The sequence below is a fragment of the Pezoporus wallicus genome, unplaced genomic scaffold (genome assembly GCF_028554395.1).
Source record: "Pezoporus wallicus isolate ANWC-B61680 ecotype Strahan unplaced genomic scaffold, APGP_CSIRO_Pwel_v1 contig_12957, whole genome shotgun sequence".
Lineage (NCBI taxonomy): Eukaryota > Metazoa > Chordata > Aves > Psittaciformes > Psittacidae > Pezoporus > Pezoporus wallicus.
Genome location: NW_026635057.1, coordinates 65064 through 93046, shown reverse-complemented (window position 1 = coordinate 93046; position 27983 = coordinate 65064). Strand labels below are relative to the sequence as shown.

General features: G+C 63.4%; 2 protein-coding genes across 3 annotated transcripts in view; both read right to left on the bottom strand.

Annotated features, from left to right (window-relative positions):
* Nucleotides 1-27983, bottom strand: part of CTSK (cathepsin K) — a 71986-nt gene that overhangs the window by 13094 nt on the left and 30909 nt on the right. The gene's annotated exons all lie outside the window — the stretch shown is intronic.
* Nucleotides 89-27815, bottom strand: KIRREL1 (kirre like nephrin family adhesion molecule 1). Of its 2 annotated transcripts, XM_057401207.1 has the most exons (16): nucleotides 27611-27815; nucleotides 9056-9205; nucleotides 8884-8961; nucleotides 7167-7316; nucleotides 4526-4683; nucleotides 4289-4439; nucleotides 3164-3269; nucleotides 2908-3056; nucleotides 2703-2830; nucleotides 2498-2624; nucleotides 2304-2404; nucleotides 2013-2211; nucleotides 1754-1861; nucleotides 1494-1633; nucleotides 1039-1116; nucleotides 89-926 (listed from the first exon to the last, which is right to left on the bottom strand). In XM_057401207.1, exons 1-16 carry the CDS (start codon nucleotides 27666-27668, stop codon nucleotides 465-467), a joined length of 2343 nt encoding a protein of 780 aa, XP_057257190.1. In that variant the 5' UTR covers nucleotides 27669-27815; the 3' UTR covers nucleotides 89-464. The 2 variants fall into 2 exon arrangements, with proteins under 2 accessions (XP_057257190.1, XP_057257199.1); XM_057401216.1 differs by lacking the exon at nucleotides 8884-8961 and having other exon boundaries at nucleotides 90-926.

The window sequence follows — 27983 nt, the reverse complement described above, 5'->3', positions numbered from 1 at the left end:
GGATGGATGGGAATGGGATGTGATGGATGGGGATGGGATGGGATGGATGGGGATGGGATGGATGGGGATGGGATGGGATGTGCAGCCCCTCGCTCCTGCAGAGGAGCTGGATCAGGGGACCCATGGAGGAAGGCTCCCACCCCACAGAGCTTTGGAAAGGATCCGGGGGGATCCGCGTGGACCCGCACGCACACGCTGAGGCTGGGGGGGAGCGGGGTCAGTGGGGTTGGTGCCCCCCAACCCTCTCCCTCCACTGGGAAGGTACCAAACAGAAAGAACCGGGATGAGTGGAAGCTCGAAGTGCCCAGGGCGCATCCCCAGGGGCAGGGCGACGCTTGGAGCCCAGCCACCGGCGGAGGAGCCGCAGGAGGGTCAGGATGAGCCCCTGAATATCAGGGGACAGTCGTGAGGTACCTGTGGGACCCCCCTTTTTTGTGCCTGTGCCTCCCATCCCCTGCGCGCCCTCAGACGTGCGTCTGCATCCGCTGCTGGAAGCGCTGCCCGTAGTCCGAGTGCTGGGAGGTGTAGGAGAAGCGCGTGGCGCTGCTGTACTTGCCCATGGGGTCGTAGGCATCGTAGGGCGCCCGCTCCATGCTGGGGGGCTGCCCGTAGCCCAGCCGGTACGTGGGGTACGCGGCGCCGGCGGGGAACGCCGCGTGGCCGCCGTAGTTCTCATAGGAGAGCTGGCTCGCGGTGTCGCCGCCGGGCGCGGGGCCGGGCGCCGGGGCGGGCTCCGGGGTGTATTCGGCGGCGGGGCCCCGGCTGTAGGTGCTGAGCTGAGCGTAGCCGCTGGAGTGCGAGAGGCGCGAGGGCGGGCGCGTGTCGAAGCGCCCGGCGCCCGGTGCCCGGTAATCGGCGTAGAGCACGGTGCGGGAGGACGGGCGGTCCTCGTGAGCGCGCACGTTGTAGTAGCCGTTGGTGGGGTCCTGGTTGGGAAGGGGGGGGGGGAGAAAGGGGGTGATGGAGGGGATGAAAGGGAGGGAAAGGGGGCTCCGGGTCCTTCTGCCTCCTCCCGCACACCCTGCCCCGGCACCGGACCTTGAGCTCGTACTCCTCGCGGGTGTCGATGGTGTCGCAGCGCAGGTCCTGCTTCAGGTCCACGTCGTCCTTGAATGACTGTGGGAGAGGGGGAAAGGGATGAGCTTGGTCCTCCACAGGATGGGGTGGGTTGAAGGGAGCTTAAAGCTCAGCCACTTCCAACCTGGGATATCATCCACTGGAGCAGGATGCTCCAAGCCCTTGTGTCCAACCCGGCCTGGAGCAGTGCCAGGGATGGGGCAGCCACAGCTTCTTTCAACCCATTCCAGTTCCCCACCACCCTCACAGGGAAGAACTTCCCTATATCCAACCTAAATCCCCCCTGTTCCAGTTTGAACCCATCACCCCTTGTCCTATCGCTCCAGTCCCGATGGACTGATGAAGATATCGCTGATGAAGGCATCCTTGCTCCCATCTATCCCAGGGCAGGGAGGAGGCTGCGGGGTGTCCCTTACCGAGTAGATGGCCTTCATGACGCGGGTGGCCGTGGACACGCTGGCCGTGTCCTCCTCCCGGTCCGTGTGCAGCGTCAGCGGCTCCCTGTTCACAGTCTCCACCTTGATGTCCAGCTTGCGCAGGGTGACGTCCTTGCGGCCTGGGGACACGTGGGACCGGGCATGGATGGACACAGCCACCGTCAGCTTCCTCCCGCCCTGTCCCCATGGGTGGCATCCACTGCAGTGAGTGCAAACCCCCCCCCGTGCCCACCACTCACTTCCTTTCCGGCGCCGGTAGAGGAAGCAGGCGAGTGCCACGAGGAAGCTGATGACGAGGATGCTGGCCCCGATGGTGGCCCCGGCGATGATGCCCACGGGCAAAACCTCTACAGGACATGGGGAGACATTAGCTGGGGACAAGGGGACGGGGGCACTGCCAGGAGGTGGCCGCGGCACGATGGCTCCATTGCCTTCAACACCCAAGACTGAGCCTTCTTCCCAGCATCCCTGCATCCCGCGGTGCCATCCCGGTGCTACCTTTCTCCTCCAGTTGGATGATGGCTGTTCCCGGCCCGAAGCTGTTCCAGGCCGTGCAGTTGTAGCGGGTCTGGAAGTCTGCATCCATGACGTTGTTGATGGTGAGCGTGGAGAGGACACCGCTGCCCGTGTTGGTCCTCTCCACCGTGTACCGCTCCAGCGTCCCTGCCTCCAGGATGTTCTCCTTCCAGGCCCATGCCTGGCCATGACAGGGTGGGAAGAGGGGTTTGCATCAGCACCCTCAGCTCGGGGTCACCCCCAGCACCCCCACGTCCCCAGCAGAGCACTCACGATGCGGTCCGGCGGCGGCGTGCTCCCGATGAAGCATTCCACCTTGCCACGGTCCCCGCGCACCGCGTACTGCACGGCCTCGCTCGAGATGATGGGGGGTCCTATGGGACACAAAGCGGGGGGGCTTGACCTGGACCCCAGGCACTGCTCAGCACCCACCACGGGCCAGGCTCTGGTGGGGGGGACGCGCTCACCGTTGACGTAGAGGGTGACCTCGCGCTCGCCAACGCCGATGCGGGGCACGATGGCTTTGCAGATGTACTGCCCCGCGTCGGCTTGAGTGACGGACTTGAGGTACAACTGGTTGCTGTTGCTCAGGACCTGGGTGCGAACACCATCAAGGAGGGGGCACGGGGCACCCTCTGAGCCCCCCATGCCATCTCACCCACCAGCCCGTACCATGTTGGACTCCTTCTTGGTCCAGGTGAGGGTGAGCGGCGGGTTGCCGGACCACACGCACGTCAGCGTCACGTCGGAGCCGATGTCCGTGACGGTGGGTTTGGGGTCCACCACGATCCGAGGCGCAACTGGAGAGGTGGGGACAGGGTGAGAGGGGGGTGCCAGGAGCCAGGGGGTGCCGGGGGTGTGGGGCTGCCCCACTCACAGTGCACGTCCACCAGCGTGCTGACGTTGGTGCTGCCGATGTCGTTGTGCACCTCGCAGGAGACGGGCTCCGTGAAGAAGGTGTAGTCCACCTGCGTGTCGTACTTGTTCTCCTTGGCGTCCTCGATGATCACCCCCCCTTTGGCCCACCTAGATGGGGGCAGACACCCAAGGTGGGCGCGTTCCAGCATCTCTGCCATTCCCATGGGATGCTGCGGCCAAGCAGGAGGTCGGGGAGGGAGCTGCTGCAGCCTCACCTGTAGCCTCTGATCTCGGGGTTGGCGGTGGCCATGCAGGTGAAGACGACTCGCTCGCCCTCCTGCACCGTCTGGGGCTGGATGGACAGGGTGACGGTCGGGGGGTCTGTGGGGAGGGTGGATGGAGAGGCACGGGCTCAGTGTGGCCCAGGGACAGGGGACAAAGGGACAGTCCCCCTCCCAGTGCTGCATTGCTTCTTCCCCATGCTGAGCAGGAGATGCCAAAAGCTTTGTGTGGGCACCCAGCATCCCTGCCTGCTGTGGGTGCTGGTGGGGGGTACCCAGCATCCCTGCCCATCACGGGTGCTGGTGGTGGGCACCCACCATCCCTGCCTGCTGTGGGTGCTGGTGGGGGGTACCCAGCATCTCTGCCCATTGTTGGTGCTGGTGGTGGGCACCCAGCATCCCTGCCCACTGTTGTTGCTGGCAGTGGGCACCAAACATCCCTGCCTGCTGTGGGTGCTGGTGGTGGGTACCCAGCATCCCTGCCCATCACGGGTGCTGGCGGTGGGCACCAAGCATCCCTGCCCTTCACGGGTGCTGGCGGTGGGTACCCAGCCTCCATGCCCATTGTTGGTGCTTGTGGTGGGTACCCAGCATCCCTGCCCATCGTTGGTGCTGGCGGTGGGCACCCAGCATCCCTGCCCACTGTTGGTGCTGACATTGGGCGCCCAGCATCCCTGCCCACTGTTGGTGCTGGCGTTGGGCACCCAGCATCCCTGCCCATCCCTGGTGCTGGCGGTGGGCACCAAGCATCCCTGCCCACTGTTGGTGCTGACGTTGGGCACCCAGCATCCCTGCCCATCCCTGGTGCTGGCGGTGGGTACCCAGCATCCCTGCCCACTGTTGGTGCTGACGTTGGGCACCCAGCATCCCTGCCCATCCCTGGTGCTGGCGGTGGGTGCAGAAGCTTCCCGCAGCAGCCACTGGAGGTCGGTGTTCTCCACTGAGTCCCATTTCAGCCACCGACCGGATGGGCGCATCCCGATGGACACAACCCCTGTGCAGGAGCCCAGCTTCACCGCTGGGGCTGGGATACCCACGCACCCCAAAAGCTCATCTCCAGCGCCCCCAGTGCCACCACCAGCCCCAGGAACCATCGCGCCCCTCCCGGCATGGACTCACGGTGAACATTGAGCTTGACGAAGGTCTCCTTGCCCGCCGGGATGGCATCGTTGGTGCTGCGGCAGGAGAACACCCTCCCGATGTCCAGGTCCGTTGGGTTGATGGCCAACTGGCTCGTGGTTGTCTCCCTCTTGCCATCGGCCAACACCTCCTGCAAGGAGACGGGATGGTCCCATGGCTCCCAGCACGGTGCTGGGGACGCGGGGTGGTGCTGAGGGATGGATGTGGGTGCGCTACCGTGCTGGTGATGGCTCCATCCTGCTGGAGCCCGTCGCGGTACCAGACGATGGTGGCCGCCGGCTTGGCGCTGCGGGCCCGGCACGTCAGGTTGTACGGGGTCCCCGCACGGAGCAGGATCTCGGGGGCTCCATCGATGGTGGGGTCCTCGGGGGGGACTGGGGAGGACACAGGGGACACGGTGGGAATGGGGACGGGGTGTCTGGGGGTAATGGGGTGGGCAGAGACGGGGCGTCCTTGTGTCAGGGACCCCAGCACCCGCAGGAACCTCCTCCATGCCTGCTGGCCTTGGCAGCGCAGGGGGAAAGGTTGGACCGGATGAGCTTAAAGCTCTTCTCCAACCTGGTCACTTCCATGCCTGAATGCCCGGGGAAGGAGGGTGAAGAGGGAAATAAAGAAAGAAAGAAGGAAAAGCAGCAATCCCTGCCCTCCCCCCCCCATTCCTGCGGCATTTCTGCTGCAGCTCCGGCATTTTCTTCCCTTTTCCCAAGCCACAAAAGTTGGGAAATCCAAGTTCCTGCCAGCGGTGCCACAGCTCATAGGCGTGAATAGAGAGGGAGGCATTAAAGATAACAGCACTGGAGGCTGCCGGAGGGAAGGGGAGGCACAGGCAGAGCCGGCGCTTCCCACACTGCTGCCTGCGTGGCCCTGGGACATGGGGGGGACATGGGGTACAATGGGGAACATGGGGTACAATGGGGGACATGGGGTACAATGGGGATCATGGGGTAGAATGGGGGACATGGGGTACAATGGGGGTCATGGGGTATGGTGGGGGACATGGGGTACAATGGGGATCATGGGGTACAATGAGGGACATGGGGTACAATGGGGGTCATGGGGTAGAATGGGGGACATGGGGTACAATGGGGGGACATGGGGTACAATGAGGGACATGGGGTACAATGGGGGGTCATGGGGTAGAATGGGGGACATGGGGTAGAATGGGGGTCATGGGGTAGAATGGGGGACATGGGGTACAATGAGGGACATGGGGTACAATGGGGGTCATGGGGTAGAATGGGGGACATGGGGTAGAATGGGGGTCATGGGGTAGAATGGGGGACATGGGGTACAATGAGGGACATGGGGTACAATGGGGGTCATGGGGTAGAATGGGGGACATGGGGTACAATGGGGGGACATGGGGTACAATGGGGAACATGGGGTACAATGGGGATCATGGGGTAGAATGGGGGACATGGGGTACAATGGGGGTCATGGGGTAGAATGGGGGACATGGGGTAGAATGGGGATCATGGGGTAGAATGGGGGACATGGGGTAGAATGGGGGACATGGGGTACAATGAGGGACATGGGGTACAATGGGGGTCATGGGGTAGAATGGGGGACATGGGGTACAATGGGGGTCATGGGGTAGAATGGGGGACATGGGGTACAATGGGGGGACATGGGGTACAATGGGGGACATGGGGTACAATGGGGGGACATGGGGTACAATGGGGGACATGGGGTAGAATGGGGGTCATGGGGTACAATGGGGAACATGGGGTATGGTGGAGGTCATGGGGTATTGTGGGGGACATGGGGTACAATGGGGAACATGGGGTATTGTGGGGACATGGGGTACAAGGGGTACAGAGAGGACCTGGGGTATGGTGGGGGACATGGGGTATGGGGGAGACATAGATTACTGTGGGGGACATAGGGTATGGTGTGGACATGGGGTATGGGGGTCATGGGGTATGGTGGGAGACATGGGGTACAATGGGGGGACATGGGGTAAAATGGGGGATATGGGGTATGGTGGGGGTCATGGGGTATGGTGGGGACATGGGGTATTGTGGGGACATGGGGTACAATGGGGGACATGGGGTATGGTGGGGGTCATGGGGTATGGTGGGGACATGGGGTACAATGGGGAACATGGGGTATGGTGGAGGTCATGGGGTATGGTGGGGACATGGGGTACAATGGGGGGCATGGGGTACAAGGGGTGCAGGGGGGACCTTGCGTATGGTGGGGGACATGGGGTATGGGGGAGACATAGAGTACAGTGGGGGACATAGTGTATGGTGTGGACATGGGGTATGGGGGTCATGGGGTATGGTGGGAGACATGGGGTACAATGGGGGGACATGGGGTAGAAAGGGGGATATGGGGTATGGTGGGGGTCATGGGGTATGGTGGGGACATGGGGTACAATGGGGGACATGGGGTAGAATGGGGGATATGGGGTAGGGTGGGGGTCATGGGGTATGGTGGGGACATGGGGTACAATGGGGGACATGGGGTAGAATGGGGGACATGGGATACAAAGAGCGACATGCGGAACAAAAGTGAACCAGGGGAAGAAGGGGGGACATGGGGTACAATGGGGGACATGGGGTATGGTGGGGGTCATGGGGTATGGGGGAGACATAGAGTACTGTGGGGGACATAGGGTATGGTGTGGACATGGGGTATGGGGGTCATGGGGTATGGTCGGAGACATGGGGTACAGCTGGGGACATGGAGTACAGTGGGAGACATAAGGTATGGTGTGGACATGGGGTATGGGGGGACGTGGGGTAGAATGGGGCACCTGGGTTACGGGGGGCCATGGAGTACAGTGGCCAGGAGGCACGGACATGGGGTACGGCGGGGACGCGGCGGTGCCCCCCTTGGGGCTCTCACTCACTGAGCACGGTGAGCTTGGCGCGGCGCGAGCGCAGCGCAGCCTCGGTGGCCTGGCACTCGTACACAGCATCATCGGAGAGCTCGGCGTCGCTGATCTCCAGGTTGTACTGCCCCGAGTCCGCCGTGCCCACGATGCGGTACCGCGGCCAGGCTGCGGGCAGCGCAGGGCACGGCGTCACCCAGTGCCCCGGAGCCCCTTCCCCACCCTCTGCCCATGGAGCAGCAGCTCCGGGCCCTTTGGGTCCAGCCTGGGCAGAGCCGGGGGCTGCCTGCACCCAGTGCCAGCCCCAGGGGGGACAGGGGATGTGGGGGGGGGGCTGGTGAATGTGGGTGCTCAGTGCCCGCAGGGACCCCAGTGCTTGTGGGGACCCCAGTGTGTGTGGGGATCCCCATGTGTGCAGGGAGCCCCGTGCGTGCAGGGACCCCAGTTTGTGCAGAGACCCCAGCGCATGCAGGGACCCCAGTGCATGCAGGGATCCCAATGTGTGCAGGGAAGCTCATGTGTGCAGGGACCCCAGTTTGTGCAGAAACCCCAGTTGGTGCAGAGACCCCAGTGCATGCAGGGACCCCAGTGCATGCAGGGATCCCAATGTGTGCAGGGAAGCTCATGTGTGCAGGGACCCCAGTGCATGCAGGGACCCCTATGTGTGCAGGGACCCCAGTGCATGTAGGGCCCCCAGTGTGTGCACAGACCCCAGTGTGTGCAGGGAACTCAGTGCATGTAGGGACCCCAATGAGTGCAGGGACCCCATTGCATGCAGGGACCCCTATGTGTGCAGGGACCCCCATGTGTGCAGGGATCCCAGTTTGAGCAGAGACCCCAGTGCATGCAGGGATCCCAATGTGTGCAGGGACCCCAGTGCATGCAGGGACCCCAATGTGTGTAGGGACCCCAGTGAATGAAAGGACCCCAGTGTATGCAGGGACCCCAGTGTGTGCATGGACCCCAATGCGTGCAGGGACCCCAGTGCATGCAGGGACCCCAATGTGTGTAGGGACCCCAGTGCATGAAAGGACCCCAGTGTATGCAGGGACCCCAGTGTGTGCAAGGACCCCAATGCGTGCAGGGACCCCAGTGCATGCAGGGACCCCAATGTGTGCAGGGACCCCAGTGCGTGCAGGGATCCCAATGTGTGCAGGGAAGCTCATGTGTGCAGGGACCCCAGTGCATGCAGGGACCCCTATGTGTGCAGGGACCCCAGTGCATGTAGGGCCCCCAGTGTGTGCAGGGCCCCCAGTGTGTGCACAGACCCCAGTGTGTGCAGGGAACTCAGTGCATGTAGGGACCCCAATGAGTGCAGGGACCCCATTGCATGCAGGGACCCCTATGTGTGCAGGGACCCCCATGTGTGCAGGGATCCCAGTTTGAGCAGAGACCCCAGTGCATGCAGAGACCCCAGTGCATGCAGGGACCCCAATGTGTGCAGGGACCCCAGTGCATGCAGGGACCCCAATGTGTGCAGGGACCCCAGTGCATGCAGGGACCCCAATGTGTGCAGGGACCCCAGTGCATGAAAGGACCCCAGTGTATGCAGGGACCCCAGTGTGTGCAAGGACCCCAATGCGTGCAGGGACCCCAGTGCATGCAGGGACCCCAATGTGTGCAGGGACCCCAGTGCGTGCAAGGACCCCAATGCGTGCAGGACCCCAGCGCATGCAGGGACCGCAGGAACACCAGTGAGCGCAGGAAGGAGCAGAGCACAGGCACCCATCCCTACCCCATGCTTCGCTGCTGGGGCCCATGCCATGAGCCCCACCGCAGCCGGGATCGCTGCACAGGGAGCTGGGAGCAGGCTCTGCAGGAGATGCAGCGCTCAATGAGAGCCCCCCCCCATGCGGTGCCAACCCCTTCCCCGCACGCTCACACCCCCGGGGCTGCCCCACGGGTACCTTTGAGCCCCTGCCCCATGCCCAGGGCGAGGCCGTCCTTGGTCCATTGCACGATGCCGGAGTAGTTGAGCACCACGCAGGAGAGGACGATTCTGTGCCCGGCCACCACGGTCTGGTCCTCGGGCTCCTCCACGAACCGCGTCTGCAGCGCTGCGGGCGGAGGAGGGTGCTGAGCCAGGGCGCGGGGTGCGCTGCACGCCCGGTGCTCCGTCATGGCCCCATTCCCATAGGAGAGCTCTGCTGGGGCTTGCGGTCGGCATCGATCCCGGTGCTCCATCACGCGGCCAGCGCGGATCGAGCGGGACACAGCGGGGGGGCCCAGGCAGGGGGGCAGGGGATGGGGACCAGGAGGGCAGAGGGAGGGATGGGGCATCGCAGGCAGGGATGGGGAGGAAGAGGGCAGAGGGAATGGGGCATCACAGGCAGGGATGGGGATGGGGAGGAAGAGGCAGCAGGAATGGGGCATCGCGGGCAGGGATGGAGAGCAGGAGGGCAGAGGGAATGGGGCATCGCAGGCAGGGATGGGGAGGAAGAGGGCAGAGGGAATGGGGCATCGCAGGCAGGGATGGGGAGGAAGAGGGCAGAGGGAATGGGGCATCGCAGGTAGGGATGGGGAGCAGGAGGGCAGCAGGAATGGGGCATTGCAGGCAGGGATGGGGAGCAGGAGGGCAGCAGGAATGGGGCATCGCAGGTAGGGATGGGGATCAGGAGGGCAGCAGGAATGGGGCATTGCAGGCAGGGATGGGGAGCAGGAGAGCAGAGGGAATGGGGCATCGCAGGCAGGGATGGGGAGCAGGAGAGCAGAGGGAATGGGGCATCGCAGGCAGGGATGGGGATCAGGAGGGCAGAGGGAATGGGGCATCGCAGATGGGGATGGGGAGCAGGAGGGCAGCGGGAATGGGGCATCGCAGGCAGGGATGGGGATCAGGAGGGCAGAGGGAATGGGGCATCGCAGGCAGGGATGGGGATCAGGAGGGCAGAGGGAATGGGGCATCGCAGGTGGGGATGGGGAGCCTTAGGGCAGCGGGAATGGGGCATCGCAGGCAGGGATGGGGATCAGGAGGGCAGAGGGAATGGGGCATCGCAGGTGGGGATGGGGAGGAAGAGGGCAGAGGGAATGGGGCATCGCAGGCAGGGATGGGGAGCAGGAGGGCAGAGGGAATGGGGCATCGCAGGCAGGGATGGGGAGGAGGAGGGCAGCGGGAATGGGGCATCGTGGGAAGGGATGGGGAGCAGGAGGGCAGAGGGAATGGGGCATCGCAGGCAGGGATGGGGAGGAGGAGGGCAGAGGGAATGGGGCATCGCAGGTGGGGATGGGGAGCAGGAGGGCAGCGGGAATGGGGCATCGCAGGCAGGGATGGGGATCAGGAGGGCAGTGGGAATGGGGCATCGCTGGCAGGGATGGGGATCAGGAGGGCAGAGGGAATGGGGCATCGCAGGTGGGGATGGGGAGCAGGAGGGCAGCGGGAATGGGGCATCGCAGGCAGGGGTGGGGAGGAGGAGGGCAACGGGAATGGGGCATCGTGGGCAGGGATGGGGAGCAGGAGGGCAGCAGGAATGGGGCATCGCAGGCAGGGATGGGAAGAGGGCAGCGGGAATGGGGCATCGCGGGCAGGGATGGGGAGCAGGAGGGCAGAGGGAATGGGGCATCGTGGGCAGGGATGGGGAGCAGGAGGGCAGAGGGAATGGGTCATCGCAGGCAGGGGTGGGGATGGGGATCAGGAGGGCAGCAGGAATGGGGCATCGTGGGCAGGGATGGGGAGCATGAGGGCAGAGGGAATGGGGCATTGCAGGCAGGGATGGGGAGGAGGAGGGCAGAGGGAATGGGGCATCGCAGGTGGGCATGGGGAGGAAGAGGTCAGAGGGAATGGGGCATCGCAGGCAGGGATGGGGAGGAGGAGGGCAACGGGAATGGGGCATCGCAGGCAGGGATGAGGGCAGTGGGAATGGGGCATTGCAGGCAGGGATGGGGAGCAGGAGGGCAGTGGGAATGGGGCATTGCAGGCAGGGATGGGGAGGAAGAGGTCAGAGGGAATGGGGCATCACAGGCAGGGATGGGGATGGGGATCAGGAGGGCAGAGGGAATGGGGCATCGCAGGCAGGGATGAGGGCAGTGGGAATGGGGCATCGCAGGCAGGGATGGGGAGGAGGAGGGCAGAGGGAATGGGGCATCGCGGGGAGGAGCTGCCTCGTCCTGGGGGTTTCTCCATGGAAAAGCTTTTCCCTGAAATATCCAACTGATTTCCGCTGTGGAGCAGGACTGGGGGAGTCAGAAATCCCTTGGGATGCGCGAACTGTGGGTAATGGAGCTGCTGTGTGCCTGGGTTGGGCCTGGCACGGCACGGAACAGCACGCTGGTGCTGGCACAGGCTGGGATACAGCAATCCATGGGGTCTGGAGCTGGAGACACCCCAAGATCCATGTGTGGTATCCGCAGGTGCCAGGCTGTGCTGGCAGGCACCCCCAAAGCCCCAGGATGGGGCACCCTAGGATGCGGTACCCTGGGATTGCTGGCACAGGACACCCAGCATCCCTGGGATAGGGTACCCCAGGATCCCTGGGACCTGGTAACCCTGGGATCGCTGGAACATGGAACCCAAAATCCCTGGGATGAGGTACCCCCAAAATCAGGCATCAAAGCATCCCCTGGATCCTTGGGACTTGGTATTCCAGGATCCCCAGGATAGGGCATCCCTGGCACGAGGTACCCAGGGATCCTCAGGATGGGGTACCCCCAGACCAGGCACCCCAGGATCCCTGGGTTAAGGTACCAGGAAGGGAGACAGAGCAGGGATGCAGGCAGGGAAGGAGGTAACGGGAGTGGGAGAGGCGGGGGAAGGAGGGGAGGGATGGGGGGAGCCGGGGGGGTGGGAAATAAAGCGCAGAGCGGAGATCAAAGCGGAAGGTGCCTGGAGAGAGGTGGGAGCGAGGGAAGATCAGAGAGGGAAGAGGGAGCAGGAGCAGCAGACAGCAAGGGGGGGTGGGGGGGTGTGGACAGGACTCCTGCAGCCCCCTCCCTGCATGGCATGGGATAGGGTGGGATGGGATGGGGTGGGGTGGGGTGGGATGGGGTGGGGTGGGATGTGGGTGATGATCTCAGCAGTTGAAGGTGACAGTGACAGGCAATGAGGACGTGGATGCTCTGCCCTCCTCCAGCCGCGCCAGCATTCCCAGTGCAGAGCATCCTGCCCCAGCATTCCCAGTGCAAAGCATCCTGCCCCAGCATTCCCAGTGCAGAGCATCCTGCCCCAGCATTCCCAGTGCAGAGCATCCTGCCCCAGCATTCCCAGTGCAGAGCATCCTGCCCCAGCATTCCCAGTGCAGAGCATCCTGCCCCAGCATTCCCAGTGCAAAGCATCCTGCTCCAGCATTCCCAGTGCAGAGCACCCTGCCCCAGCATTCCCAGTGCAGAGCATCCTGCTCCAGCATTCCCAGTGCAGAGCATCCTGCCCCAGCATTCCCAGTGCAAAGCATCCTGCTCCAGCATTCCCAGTGCAGAGCATCCTGCCCCAGCATTCCCAGTGCAAAGCATCCTGCCCCAGCATTCCCAGTGCAGAGCATTCCCAGTTCCCAGCAGAGCACCCTGCCCCAGCATTCCCAGTGCAGAGCATCCTGCCCCAGCATTCCCAGTGCAGAGCATCCTGCCCCAGCATTCCCAGTGCAAAGCATCCTGTCCCAGCATTCCCAGTGCAGAGCATCCTGCCCCAGCATTCCCAGTGCAGAGCATCCTGCTCCAGCATTCCCAGTGCAGAGCATCCTGCCCCAGCATTCCCAGTGCAGAGCATCCTGCCCCAGCATTCCCAGTGCAGAGCATCCTGCTCCAGCATTCCCAGTGCAGAGCATCCTGCCCCAGCCCGGCTGCTAATCCTGGCACTGGATAACCGGGAGCCACAGGGATTGAGGCTGCAGCGCCCTGGGAAGCAGCTCCGTGAAGGATGCTCCGTGATACCCACCCGGTGCAGAGGGGATGTGACCCCTACATCCAGCACCGAAACACCCATGGGTGGGACCTCCTGCACCCCACATCCTCAGGGCAGGGGGCAGTGGGTGCTGGTGTCACCCCTTTGGGTGCTTGGTCACCAGCTGGGTTTTGGGGTGCAGCAGGCTCCTGCTTCCCTCCCCTTTTGGGGTGCCCCAGGGGACCCGGGTGGGGGCTTTGAGTGTTTCCCCCCCAAACACCCTCCCCTTCGCTGCCCATCCTGCTGGGAATGGGGGTGTTCAGTGTGGATGTGGGGCCTGTGGGTGCGGGGGAGGCCTCGGCACAGCCAGAGCCGAGAATTCCGTGTTATGGGGCCTTGACACGGCAAGGGAGAGACAGCGCTTCCCGAGGGCTGGGGCCCAAAAGGCAAAGGATGACCCCCCCATCACTGTGTGCCACCCCATCACTGTGTGCCACCCCATCACTGTGTGCCACCCCATCACTGTGTCCCCCCATCACTGTGTCCCTCCATCACTGTGTCCCCCCCATCACTGTGTCCCCCCATCACTGTGTGCCACCCCATCACTGTGTCCCCCCATCACTGTGTCCCTCCATCACTGTGTCCCCGCATCACTGTGTGCCACCCCATCACTGTGTGCCACCCCATCACTGTGCCCCCCCTCATTGTGTCCCCCCATCACTGTGTGCCCCCCATCACCGTGTCTGCCACATCACTGTGTCCCCCACTTCACCATGTGTCCCCCATCACTGTGTCCCCCCCATCACTGTGTCCCCCCGTCACTGTGCCCCCCATCACTGTGTCCCCCCATCACTGTGTGTCCCCCCCATCACTGTGTCCCCATCACCGTGTCTGCCACATCACTGTGTCCCCCACTTCACCGTGTCCCCCCATCACTGTGTCCCTCCATCACTGTGTCCCCCCCAATCACTGTGTCCGTCCCCCCATCACTGTGTCCCCCTTCACCGTTTCCCCCATCACTGTCCCCCCCCAGTCACTGTGTCCATCCCCCCCATATCACCGTGTCCCCCCATCACCGTTACCCCCTGTCCCTCTGCCCCAGCCCTGGCACCATGGCATGGTGTTTGCATCACGGTGGCTTTGGGCTCTGAGCAAGCACGTGCATGGGTGCACACGCGGGTACCTCTGTGTGTGTGTGTGCATGGGAATGCATCCGTGTGCAAGGGAATGTGCTGGAGTATGTGCTTGTGTGCACGGGAGTGTGCATGGAGTGTGCATGGCACCATGGGCCTGCGTGCATGGGAGCACAGACATGTGCATGTAAGAACATGCCTGTGTGCATGGGAGCACCTGTGTGCATGGGACAGATGTGTGCATGTAAGAACATGTAAGAACATGCCTGTGTGCATGGGAACGTGCCTGTGTGCATGGGAACGTGCCTGTGTGCATGGGAGCCCAGATGTGTGCATGTAAGAACATGCCTATGTGCATGGGAACGTGCCTGTGTGCATGGGAGCCCAGATGTGTGCATGTAAGAACATGCCTATGTGCATGGGAACGTGCCTGTGTGCATGGGAGCACAGACGTGTGCATGTAAGAACATGCCTGTGTGCATGGGAACGTGCCTGTGTGCATGGGAGCCCAGACATGTGCACCTAAGAACATGCCTATGTGCATGGGAACGTGCCTGTGTGCATGGGAACACACACACGTGTGTGGGAATCCACATGTGCACATGGGAATGCATCCACGTGTGCACGGGAATGTGCCTGTGCACAGGGGGGTGGGTCCCTGCGGGGTCCCAGTGGGGCTCTGAGTGCCCGTGGCTGAACCCACACCTGCCCCACACCAGCCCCACGCCTGCCCCACACCAGCTCCACACCTTCCCCACGCCAGCTCCACACCAGCCCCACGCCTGCCCCACACCTGCCCCACACCAGCTCCACACCTTCCCCACGCCAGCTCCACACCTGCCCCACACCTGCCCCACACCAGCCCCACGCCTGCCCCACACCTGCCCCACACCATCTCCACACCTTCCCCACGCCAGCTCCACACCTGCCCCACGCCTGCCCCACACCAGCCTCACTTCTGCCCCACACCAGCCTCACGCCTGCCCCACGCCAGCCCCACGCCTGCCCCACGCCAGCCCTTCACCAACCCCACACCAGCCCCACTTCTGCCCCACACCAGCCCCCACGCCTGCCCCACGCCAGCCCCACTTGTGCCCCACACCAACCTCACGCCTGCCCCACGCCAGCCCCACACCAGCCCCCACGCCAGCCCCACACCTGCCCCACACCAGTTCCACACCTGCCCCACACCAGCCCCACTTGTGCCCCACACCTGCCCCACGCCTGCCCCACACCAGCCTCACTTCTGCCCCACACCAGCCCCCACGCCTGCCCCACGCCAGCCCCACGCCTGCCCCACGCCAGCCCTTCACCAACCCCACACCAGCCCCACTTCTGCCCCACGCCAGCCCCACACCAGCCCCCACGCCAGCCCCACACCAGTTCCACACCTGCCCCACGCCAGCCCCACTTCTGCCCCACGCCAGCCCCACTTCTGCCCCACGCCAGCCCCACTTGTGCCCCACACCAGCCCCCACGCCTGCCCCACACCAGCCCCACACGTGTCCGCGGGCGCTGGGCCGCTGGAGCCGCATCCCAGCCCCGTCTCCCTCCATCGCCCAGGCGCGGGGCTGCCGGAGCCCCGGGGCGGCCGCTCCCTCCCTCCCTCCCCTGCCGCTCTTAAGGCCGGGTTCAAAGCCGAGCCCTGGATGCGCGCTGACAGCTCTCAGATGGAGCCAAATCCCCGCACCGGAGGCTTTGCTTTGGTTATTATTATTTCATCTCCCCCCCGTGCTCCTCTCGCTCCTTCCAGTGGAAGCTTTCCCCCTTCCCTCTGCCCAAGTCCTTCCCTTCCATTTATACCGGGGGCAAACAGAGAGAGGGAAGGGGGAAAGCAGCCCCTCCGCCGGCTTCATTCCGCGGCGGAGAAAAGAGGATTTGGTGATTTGGCTTCCTCGGGGCTCTGCCCGGCACAGCAGCATGGGAGGGATGAGGCATCACTGCCCCCGCCACCACCGCTGCCCCCATTCCCCAGCGCCCCAACCCGCTCCTCGCCCAACCCAGGCTAAAAGGCACCAAGAACTGGATCCTGGGGATCCGGGGGAAACTGAGGCAGGGACGGGGCAGCGCCACGGGACGTGATGGATCCCACCAGGAACGGGGATGCAGCCGCGGTGGGTCCCATCCTGGCGGGTGCTGGCAGCGTGGTGCCGCTCCTCGCCGCCGGCGGGATGTGCCGATGGAGATGTGATTATCCCTGGCACATCCCGGCGCTCCCCCCCGCTCCCGTGTCGGGGCTATTTTAGGCTCCATCAATTTGGGGCTTTCAGCTGAAGCTGGTGACATCTCAGGGCAGGGATGTGTGGGGCTGGGACCCCCCCGCCCTGCTGCACCCCATCCTGAGCGCAGGGATGCGGAGCGGGGCTGCGGTTCCCTGTGGGATCCTCGCCTCGGGGGTGGCCCCCCACCATCTCCCGCAGCATTCCTGGTCCTGGCAGGAGCCGGCCCCGCGCTCCCAGCAGTAAATGGGTGTTTGCTGGAGAAGGTCCCTGCTGCCATCACCAATTTATGAAGCTCCTTTGCCGAGGTCATCCCGGCACGACAGCGCCAGGCAGGAACGGGCCGAGCCGGGCGCTCGGGAAGAGCTTGGCAGGAGGAGCCGCTTCCGCTCCTTGTTGGGAGCCGCTCAATGCCCTCTTCTCTTCTCTTCTCTTCCCTCTTGGCTTTTGAACACGAGCGGAGCCCGGTGGCGGGGGGGGGGGAATGGGAAGCCCTGGAACGGTGCTGCCGAGGGTACCAGCAGCCGGGATGCATCCCCATCCCAGCCCCACCACTGGGGGCTCAAAGCTCCATTATCCCCCCCCCCCCGGCTCCATTAGCAGCCCCGGCGCATCCTCATCACAAAGGCATCGACCCCATTTGACCAAAATCTCTCTCCCATAATCCCGCTCTGATTGACATTAATTGAATATTCCTATCCTTTAATTCCTTATTAATTGAATCCCGCAGCCGCTGCTCCGTGTTGTGCGGGAAGCTGGCAGCATCCCCACTGTGCCAGCATCCTCCGTGCCCGGTTCTCCCTGTCCCTGTCTCCATCCCCATCCCGTTGCCTCCGGACCCTTGGCCCTGGCTCTGCTCCCGGGTCCTCCCCATCCCGGCGGGAACGGAAAGTATTTCAACACCATCATATGACGCCAGCGCATCGCTGGCGAGCGCCCAGCGGGTGCTTGGGAGGCACCGGGATGGGGCCTCATCCAGCCGGGTCCCCTCAGCACCATCCCTGGGGGGGGATCAGCCTCTGATCCCCTCTGCAAGGGCACAACTGGGGTGGTTTTACCCCAAACCCTTCCTGAAAGGGGGTGAACCAGGCATGGGGGTACTTTGGGAGACCCCAAACCCATCCATGGACACACCCCCCCCCCATGGCTTTGCTGTGCCTCAGTTTCCCCCCGGGCTGCTGGTGGGGGCTGCTCCGTGCCTCCCGCTCCGCTCCCAGAGCCGGTGGTCGGGAATCTCTCCGGGGAAAGGATGCTCCAGTTATTTTCATGTTTTAAAAGGCAAAATTATCAAAACAAATGAGGAGGAGATTGGTTCCCCTCCTCCTCCCCTCCCAGCTCCCAACAGCAGCGGGTCCCATTGGCCATGCCCCCCCAGCACAGCATCCGCTGGGATACTGGGATGGGCACCCACGGTGACCCCATCTCCTCCACGTCCCCATCCCTCTGCCGCGGTGCTGGCTTCTCCCATAAGCTCATTTCCACCGCCAGCGCTGGTGACACCAATCTCACAACAAACCGAGCAGCTCATTTCCCATCCCATCAAATATTCCACCTCCATTATTCCCAGGGCAGGGAACGGGGGCTGCCGCGCCGCCACCTCCGTGTTGGATGTGGTACCCTGGGTACCGCTGCCTGGGGAGCATCCCCCGGTTGCCATGGTCACAGGAGGTGCTGGTCCTCCTGGGGAAACTGAGGCACGGGGCTGAGCGAGATGGATGGGAGATGGGGAGCTCATCCAGCTCCTCTTCCCAACCCATCCCTCCGTTTTCCACCTTTTCTGACGGAAGAGGGGCCGAGGCCCCGGGTCCTCATTAGACGCAGGGTGAAAATACACAGCCCGGGCACCACGCAAACCCAGTTCCAATTAAAATCTCTTTGGGAAGAGGCATAAATACCGGGGGAGCTGACGTGCTGGAATTGGGTTCTAGTTCGCCTTCCCGAGGAGCCTTAAATATTCCCCTTCTCATAATACTAATATAAACCAAAAATGAACTGCCGGCTTACGAAACAACATCTAAATTCCCCTCGTAATTACATTACTTTCAGCGCTGCAAAGATGCCAATAAAACATAAACCAGAGCTGGGCAGAGGGAGAGGAACTCGGGAAGGAATGGAATGAAGTGCTCCAGTGTGGCATGGCAAAGGAGCCAGGGGGGCTGGGCTCCCCATTGCTGCCCCATGGCCTCCAGCCCAAGGGTCCATCTCCCCCCCTCAGCGTCCCAAGGGCCACCAATAGGATGCCCACATCCTGCTCCTGCCCCCCAAGTCAAGGCTGGGGGGATTGGGGGGTGCCTTTGTCTCGCTCCCCCGCCCCACACTGGGGCAGGACCCAGAGTTGATGGAAAAGCTCCGGCCCCTTTTTCCTGCCGTTAATCCCGGTGAAAGGGGGCAGCCAGGCAGAAAGACAAAGGGCTCGGTGGGCCCCGAGTGGGGCGAGGGCAGGCACGGGGACAGGGGGACATGGGGGGCACAGGGACAGGGGAACAGGGAGACATGGGGGCAATGGGGATGACAGGGGGCAATGGGGATGACAGGGGGGCAATGGGGGGAATGGGGGGCACAGGGACATGGGGACACATGGAGGGAACAGGGGGGATGGGGAACAGAACCAGTGGGCAAGGGTTGAAAGGGGCAACGTGGGGACATGCACTGGATGTGAGCTTGTATGGAGCATGTGTACGTGTGTGCATGTGCATGTGTGTGTGCGCGTGTGTGCATGTGTGTGTGTGTGCATGTGCATGTGTGTGTGCGCGTGTGTGCGTGTGTGTGTGCATGTGTGTGTGCATGTGTGTGTGCATGTGTGTGTGCGTGTGTGTGTGCGTGTGCGTGTGTGTGTGTGTGTGCATGTGTGTGTGCGTGTGGGCATGTGTGTGTGGGCATGTGTGCATGTGTGCGCGTGCGTGCATGTGTGCGCATGTGTGCATGTGTGCATGTGCATGTGCGTGTGCGTGTGTGTGCATGTGTGCATGTGTGTGCATGCGTGTACGCATCTGTGCGCATCTGTGTGCATCTGTGTGTGCGTGTGTGTGCATGTGTGTACATGTGTGTGCATGTGCGTACATGTGTGTGCGTGTGCGTGCATGCGTGTGCATGTGTGTGTGCACATGTGTGTACATGTGTGTGCATGTGTGTGTGCGCGTGTGTGCATGTCTGTGTGTGTGCATGTGTGTTCCTGTGCGTGCATGTGTGCGTGTGCATGCATGTGCATGCGTGTGCGCATGTGTGTTCCTGGGTGTGTGCTGTGTGCATGTGTGCATTTGTGTGTGTGCGTGTGCATGTGTGTGTGCATGTCTGCATGTGTGTGTCCTATGTGTGTTTGTGTGTGTGCATGTGTGTGCATGCATGTGTACATGTGCGCATGTGCATGCCTGTGTGTGCATGTGCGTGCCTGTGTGTGCTTGTATGTGCATATGTGTGCACTGTGTGTGTGCCTGTGTGTGCTGTGTGCTCGCACAGGAACAGCCGTGTCCAGGAGCTGGGCCCCCGCTCACATCCATGCACACGCATGTGCACACACATGTGCAGCCGTGTGCACAGACACCCTGTACCACCCTCGTGCCCTGCAGCACCCTAGGGTGGCATCGAGGGAGGGGGGGGTGATCAGAGCTGCCTTCACCCCAGCCCTCCTCCTCCTCCTCCCTACCCAAGGCCTGTGCTCCAGATGTGCGGGACGCTCCAGATGTTGCTCCCAACCGGGTTTCCTGGGGTCACCCCCCCCCCATCCCGCACCCTTGGGTTCAGCGCATCCCTTGGCCCCCCCATCACCACACAAGGGCCTGGCAGAACCCCCCCCCCCCCCATGTTCCTTCTCCCCCCTCCGGGTGCTGGGGCTGCCAGCGCTGCTCCATTGGCTGGAGTTCCATTAATTTGTGGAATATTCCTGGTTGGAACAATGTCTAATTAAGACTTTTGTTTGTGAGTGCAAGCAGAGGGGGGGGTTGCTTTGGGAAAAGGGAGGGGGGGAATAAAGATCCCAAATCATTAATGAAGGGGGGGGGGGGGGTTGTTCTGGCATCCTTCCGCCCCTACAGATGTCTTAATGAGACAGCGCTTAATAATAATGGGATTATCATCCCCATTGAAGCGGGACGGGCAGCTGGGAGAGCACGAGGAGGCGCCCAGCAGGGCCCCTGCATCCCTATGGATGGACTAGGGTGAACCGCGAGCGACCCTAAGGGATAGGGAGGGCGTGGGGGGGATGGAAACTGTGCCTCGGTTTCCCCACGGGCAGCTCAGCTCAAAGGTGGTGCTGGCGAGCGGGGGGGGGTGAGGAGAGGAGGTTGGATTCCATGGGTTTAATAAAACCCCCGGATCCAGGAGGAAATAGGTTGGAAAAGAAGGGAGAGAAAATCGATGGGGCTGGGGCTGGGTCCCGGCCCTGCTCCCTCCTTGCTCTGTTCCAGCAGGCAGGAATTTCAGCTCCTTCCCCCCCATTCATCACAACCACCCCCCCCGAGCTGCCCCTCAGCATCCCCAGTGCATCCACATCACATCCCAACTGCCATGTGCTCTGGGAGGCCCCATTTGGGATAAGCTGGGGGGGGGGTCCCGTGGATATCGGAAGTCAGCGCCCCCCCCCCACATCACCCCAGTGCTGGGGTCCCCACAGCGAGCACCATGTGAGGGGACACAGGGCAATGGGAGACCCTGGGTTTGGGGAGTCACAATGAGGGCGACCCTGGGTTTGGGACACACGATGGGTTTAGGGGGTTGCAATGGGGTGTCCCTATGTTTGGGGGTCACAATGCGGGTGCCCCTGGTTTTTGGGGGGGGGGTGTCAATGGGGTGTCCCAATGTGTTCCGGGGGGGGCCGCAGCTCCCCAACCCTTCCCCCGGGCTCTGCAAGCGCTGCTCAGGAGGAGCCGGAGCCGGAGCGGAGGGAGCAGCCCTGGCTCCCGCTCCCGCTCCTGCGGTCGGAGCCCAGCGATGATCCCACAAGCCTGGAATTTGAGGAATTTCCTGCCAAGGCTCTGGAAGACGAGGGAGAGAGCGAAACCCCTGCGTTAACCCTGCGCTGCCCGGGGGAGCGCGGCGGGGCCGGGGCCATGCGGGGGCACGTTCAGCGTTGGGGGGGGCCACATTCGGCTTTAGGGGGCCACATTCAGCTTTAGGGGGCCACATTCGGCTTTAGGGGGCCACATTCAGCGCTGCGGGTGCCGCTGGCAGCTCCCACATGGAGCCGGACGGAGGGTCCCGGCCCTGCACTGATGTGGGAAGCAAAGCGCTTCGTGCCTCAGTTTCCCCATTGCCACCCTCCTGCTGTGCCCCAAGGAGCCCCCCAGCACTCAGCGCATCGTCTTGTGCCCCCCCCCCCCCAACTGAGACCAGGGGGGGCTCAGAACCCCCAAGCCCTCGTTGGGACTCGCAATGGGGCTCTGTGTGCCCTGAACCAAGGCTGGTGGTGGTGTGGGATGGAAAATCCTTTCCCAAAGGGTTAGAACTATGGGTTTGTATCAGCTATGGGTTTATATCAGCTATGGGTTTGTATCAACTATGATTTTATATCAAACACACTTGAGAGACTGAGGGGGGGTCATAAAAGAGCTAAAAGGGCATGGAGGGAGCAAGTGAGAATGCAGCTGGAGACCCCCCACCCCTGTACAGGGTTCAGAGGGGCCCATTCTGCCCAGGGCAGCGACGGGAGCTGGGCACCAGCCTCGCTTTACCCTCAGCACGGGGCTGTTCCCATCCCCAGCACCGGTACCCATGAGGACAGACTCAGCATCAACCTGGGCAAGGGGCAGCCTGGGTGCCCCCATCCCACAGCTCCCATGGGATGGGGCTCACGGGGCATCCCCATGCGCTGGCATTGCAGCCTTCCTCCTGCTCCTCTGCATCACCCCGCTGCCCCCCGTAGCTCCCGGTGATGCTCCTGCGCCCCATTGCACCCCATGTGCTCCTTGCACACTCCCTTGCACACTCGCCCACCCGCACACACTTTCCCGGCTCCTTTTCTTCGCCGTTCCTATGGCAACCCCTCCAAGGCACAACCGCTCTCCGACTGGAAATAAAAGTTGTTTTTCCTCCCCTCCTCCTTTACTCCACTCTTCTCCCCCCCCCCCCCCCCTTATTTTGATTTCCATTTGGATCATAATCCGCCCGTTGCCATGGCAGCGCTGGCAGCCCTTTATGTCCCAGCCCTTGCAGAAAAGGCCTCTCTCCCCCTTTTTCCCTTCCCCAAGTGGGTTTGCTCCTTAAATCCCCTCCTTCCTGCCATCCCCTTGCAGCAGCGAGCCCGGGATCCAGCCCGGCACCAGGACCTGGCGTCACCGGCTGCGCCACGTCCGACGCCGCGCCGACGGGACCTCAGCGGCGGGTGGGTGGAAAGGAGCTTGGCTTCCAACTCCCAGCCCCGATAGATGCATCCCAGAGAAGTCCAGGCTGGATCCTGGAGCAGAGCTCCAGCCCTTTTCCAGATACCCTTAACTCTGCCCATTGCTCGGATGCTCCTGAGCATCCTCCTCTGTGGGTTGGTACCCAGTGGTTCCTCATCTGAGCATCCTTCCCTATGGGCTGGTACCCAATGGTTCCTCATCTGAGCATCCTTCTCTATGGGCTGGTACCCAATGGTTCCTCATCTGAGCATCCTTCTCTATGGGCTGGTACCCAAGAGCATCCCCACTCAAAGCATCCTCCACTGTGGACTGGTACTCAGGGATTCCTCATCTGAGCATCCTTCCCCATGGTTTAGTACTCAGGGATTCCTCACCCAAGCATCCTCGCCTGTGAGCTAGTACCTGGGAGGGTTCCTTGCCTAAGAGTCTCTTCCATGAGCTGGTATTTGAGAGGTTCCTCACCCCAGCATCCTCCCCATGGGCTGGTACCCACAGCATCCTCACCCCAGCATCCTCCCATGGGCTGGTACCCACAGCATCCTCACCCGAGCATCCTCCCCATGGGCTAGTACCCACAGCATCCTCCCCATGGGCTGGTACCCACAGCATCCTCACCCGATCATCCTCCCCATGGGCTAGTACCCACAGCATCCTCACCTGAGCATCCTCCCCATGGGCTGGTACCCACAGCATCCTCACCCGAGCATCCTCCCCATGGGCTGGTACCCACAGCACCCTTACTCGAGCATCCTCCTCATGGGCTGGTACCCACAGCATCCTCACCCCAGCATCCTCCCCATGGGTTGGTACCTACAGCATCCTCCCCATGAGCTGGTACCCACAGCATCCTCACCCGAGCATCCTCCCCATGGGTTGGTACCCACAGCATCCTCCCCATGGGCTGGTACCCACAGCATCCTCACCCAAGCATCCTCCCCATGGGCTGGTACCCACAGCATCCTCACCCAAGCATCCTCCCCATGGGCTGGTACCCACAGCATCCTCACCCGAGCATCCTCCCCATGGGCTGGTACCCACAGCATCCTCACCCAAGCATCCTCCCCATGGGCTGGTACCCACAGCATCCTCACCCGAGCATCCTCCCCATGGGCTGGTACCCGATGCTTTCCTCTCTCCCATCCCATCCGGAGGGTGCCATGGAGGGAAGCGCTGTGGCTCCTGCTGGCAGCACAGCCGGATCCCTCCATCCCCTCCACCTTGCCCGCGCCGTGCCCGCTCCTGGCTGGGAGCAGGAGGTTATGAAAATGAGCTGCGTGCCCAGGAGACTGTAATTATCTGCTAAGTGCGAAAGCTGGAGTGATTAATTAAGAGATAATAAAAAGAAAAGGAGGCTGGAGAGGGAATAACGGATGCTTTGATGATAAAACCTGAGGTAAGGCAAGCAATTAGGGGAATCTTTATGGAGCGCTCGCTATAATCCCTGCGTGGCGGGGGGCTGGATGCATGGATGCACGGACAGACCCACGGCCGAGCAGAGAGGCCAAACAGCCTCCGTGTGCCCCAGTGCTCCGGCATCCCTCGGGATCCGCTCAGTGGGATGAGGAGGATCCCAGGTAGGATGTAGGCCAGGAGGACAAGCTGGTTTGGGATTGAGCCAATCCTGAATGAAAGGGTGGGAATCTCAGCTCTAGTGGGAGAGAGGTGCCCAATGACACCAGTTCCACACCCAATGGGTGCATTGCTACCCGATGGACCCATGGACGGCTCCGGATCCCGGAGGCAAGAGGCAGGATGATGCTGGGCGCCCCGTGGCCGGGCTGGCTGCCTCCCCGCCGGCACCGGCTGATTCAACCCTGGCACAGGCTGCCCGGGCAAGTCCCGGCACGGGGCTGCGGCTGCCACGGCAGAGCCCATGCAGCCGGCTCCAAAGGCAGTGGGGCTGGATCCGGACCCTTCCATGGGGCTGCGGCGCATCCCTGGCTCCCACATGGGAAGACGGAGCAGTGCCCGTGGGGAGACGGGGACAAGGGGCTCCGTCCCCTTCCCTCCTGCTCCAGAGATGGAAAAAGCATCGGCAAAAGCCAACAGCCCCGATCCCGGTTGCCAAAATGGTTTCCTGCAGGATGGCTGCGGGACCCACCGTGGTTCCATCCCCTCCACTGAAGGGCTTTGGGGACAGGGGACCCCAGGGGTACAATGGGGGTGACCTGGGGTCCTGCCCTGCACTGCTGGCTGCTGAACACAGCGAGGACAACCCAGAGCCAGGGATGGATCCATGGGAACAGCTCTGGAATGAGGGCACGTGGATGGTGGGGTCACCCCAGGCAAGGAGGGAACCCCAGGATGGGGGCCACCACTGGTCCCACAGGCAGGGTGGGATGAACCGGGCAGGGTTTGGGTGTCCCTATCCTGCCCCCCCACACACCACATCTCAGCCCTGGAGCATCTCTTGTGGCCTTTATTACCCTGCAGCAGCAGGGCACAACAGTGGCCTGTGCCTTGACCCCATCCTGCCTGCCCTGTCCCCTTCCCTTCCTATCCTGCCCCCATCCCTCCTGCCTCATCCCCATCCCTCCTGCCCCATCCCATTCTCTCCTGCCCTAGAAATCTGGGGCCAAGGGGCTACATCCCTCCACCCAAGCCCCATCCAAGCCTCATCCAAGCCTCATCCAAGCCTCATTCGAGCCCCATCCAAGCCTCATCCAAGCCCTATTCAAGCCCCATCCAAGCTCCATCCAAGCCCCATTCAAGCCCCATCCAAGCCCCATTCAAGCCCCGTTCAAGCCCCATCCAAGCCCCATCCAAGCCCCATCCAAGCCCCATCCAAGCCCCATCCAAGCTCCATCCAAGCCCCATCCAAGCTCCATCCAAGCCCCATCCAAACCCCATCCAAGCCCCATCCAAACCCCATTCAAGCCCCATCCAAGCCCCATTCAAGCCCCATCCAAGCCCCATTCAAGCCCCATCCAAGCCTCATCCAAGCCCCATCCAAGCCCCATCCAAGCCCGCCTGCAAAAGCCACCAGCAAAGGGACCATCCTGACCTCAAACCACCCGGTGCCACCCTGCCTCCTTCTGACGGTGCCTCCCAAGGCTCTGGGGCTCAGCCGGGGCATGCAGTGATCACGCCAGGCCTCAGCCCCACACATGAGCCCTGTGTCCCCCCCCTGCCACCCCCCCATCACCCCCCTTCCCTCCCTTTCAGTTTGGCTGCTTTGGAGAGGGGAGGGAAGGGGATGGGGGAGGAAAAACCCACCGAGAGGAAGCGAATCACCCAGAAAATGAATAAATATTGCAATGCGAGGCGCAATCACGGCGAGTGATTGAAACGGGGGGGAAGAAGAATGGGATTCATTTAGGGAAGATACAGGGAATTATGTAGGGAGAAATGAAGAGGGATGAAACCCATCCAACATCTCAGCGTGCAGGGATGTGAATGGCACCAACACCCCCCAGCTCCTGGGGCCTGGAGAGGGGGGGGACCCAAATTCTTCCCCCCCACCAACAGCACCCAGCTTGGAAGCAAGAGGCAAACTTGGCAATGGGGATCACGATGGGATGGGGCTGCTCGGGTGGGAATTGGGGGTCACAGGAACACCCCCCCACCCCCAACCGGTAGCTGCTGTTGGGAATCTCCCTCTTCCCAAGCAGCGATGCCAGAGCCGGGCCCCTCTCACCGACGGGATCCACATGGCACAGGGCGGGAGAGCGGCAGCTTTTGTTCCTGGGAGGGCAGCGGAGCCCCACGGCGCGGGGGAGCCTGGGACGTGCCCCCCCCGGCCCCCTATAAGAGGCTTTACACGCTCCTTTAAACCCCGGGTCGAGTCGGAGCCTTTTTTCCCTCCTCCCGGCATCTTAGCAACGCCGCCTCCTTAATTAAAACTGAGATTGGATTTTGGAGCTGGGAAGGAGCCGGAGGCCGCGCAGGGGGGGGGGATGAGGAGGGGGGGGGGGACGGGACCTGGGCACGGGGTAATGCCCAGCTCCAGCCCTGCTGGGACCTCAGCAGGATGCTGCACGCATGGATCACATCCCCCGGCCCCTCATAGGGAGGCTGAGCTTTGGGGAGGCCCCGTGGGGCCGGGAGGGTGCCCCCCACCCAGCTCCTCCCGCTTGGCCTGACCTTGGCTACAGACACCCCCACCCCCCCCATGCCTCAGTTTCCCGAGAGGGTGCAGGGATTTGGGGGTCCGATCTGGGGGGTTTAATGCGGGGGGGGGGGGGGCAGCAACCTCTGGAAGGCAAATGGGGGGCAAAAGGGGCCCCATGCTGCCCCGAGCACGAGGAGTGGGAACTGGGGGCCTCAGAGACCCCCACCCAGAGACACCCCCCCACCCCCCCGATCCCCATGGATGGGCTCCCCACCAGCATCGCCGTGGCCGGGTCCTCACCACCCTCAGCCCTGGGTGTCCACCCACCCAAAAGACGGGGTGCCCAGGGCCGGGTCCCCATTGCTGGAGCACCCTGGGGTGCCCTCGACTCCTCCCCCCCCACCACATTCCCACATCCCAGCCCCGCTGCTCACCCGCACCCCTCATCCCGCACCACCGGCGGCACCGGGAGCCCCGCGGGTCCCCCCCCCAGCACCCAGATGAGGGGGGAACCCACAAGCCCTTGACCCCAGAGCGGGGCAGAACCGGGGGGGGAACCGGCGCAGCCCCAGGGTGGGGAGAACCGGACGCGGCTCCGCCGGGACCCCCTCTAACGGCTGGGGAGGGGCCCACGAGGAGCGGCCGCGGGGAACCGGGAGATGCTCCGGGGGTACGGGGGGGAGCCCAGCGGCCCCAGAACCCCCCGGCCCGACCCGCGCCTCCGGTTCCCGAGGGATCGAAGCCGCCGCGCTCCCCCCTCCCGGTCCCGTTCCCGTTCCCGTTCCCATCCCGCCGGGATCGGAGCCGCTGCCCGCGGCGGGGCTGGAGCGGTGCCCGCGGAGTTGGGACTCGCACTTCGGGCGGCCCCGCGCTGCCCGGCGCCGCTCCCCGCTCCCGGTGCCCGGTGCCGGTACCCACCTTGCCCGCGGGTCCCGGCGGCGCTGAGCAGGCAGAGGAGGATGAGGAGGCTCCGCATGCTCCCGCCCCGGCCGCGCTCCGGGAGGGGGGTGGCCGCTGCCCCGCTCCGCGCCCGGAACCGGCCACAGCTCGGCCCGGGGGGGGCCCGGCACCGGCACCGGCACCGGAACGGCCCCGCTGCGAGCGCGAGAGCCCCGAGAGCGGCGGGGGCGGGGCGGGGGCGGGGCGGGGGGGAGGGGGGGGAGGGGGAGGAGGGGATGGGGGGTGGGAACGGGGGGGGGGAGGAGGGGGCTGCAGCCGGGGGGTGTTGGCGCGTGTTTGGGTGCACGCGGGTGCCTGGTGGGGTGGGCACGTGTGTGTTCGGACACGTACA

Bases quoted from the DNA above. Each gene is read 5' to 3' on its own strand.
- KIRREL1 (XM_057401207.1), bottom strand. From the start codon at position 27,668: ATGCGGAGCCTCCTCATCCTCCTCTGCCTGCTCAGCGCCGCCGGGACC. The intron at 4,440-4,525 runs GTAGCGCACCCA...GTCTCCTTGCAG, and splicing joins ATGGAGCCATCACCAGCACG to GAGGTGTTGGCCGATGGCAA. The intron at 1,634-1,753 runs GTGAGTGGTGGG...ACGTGTCCCCAG, and splicing joins CTACCGGCGCCGGAAAGGAA to GCCGCAAGGACGTCACCCTG.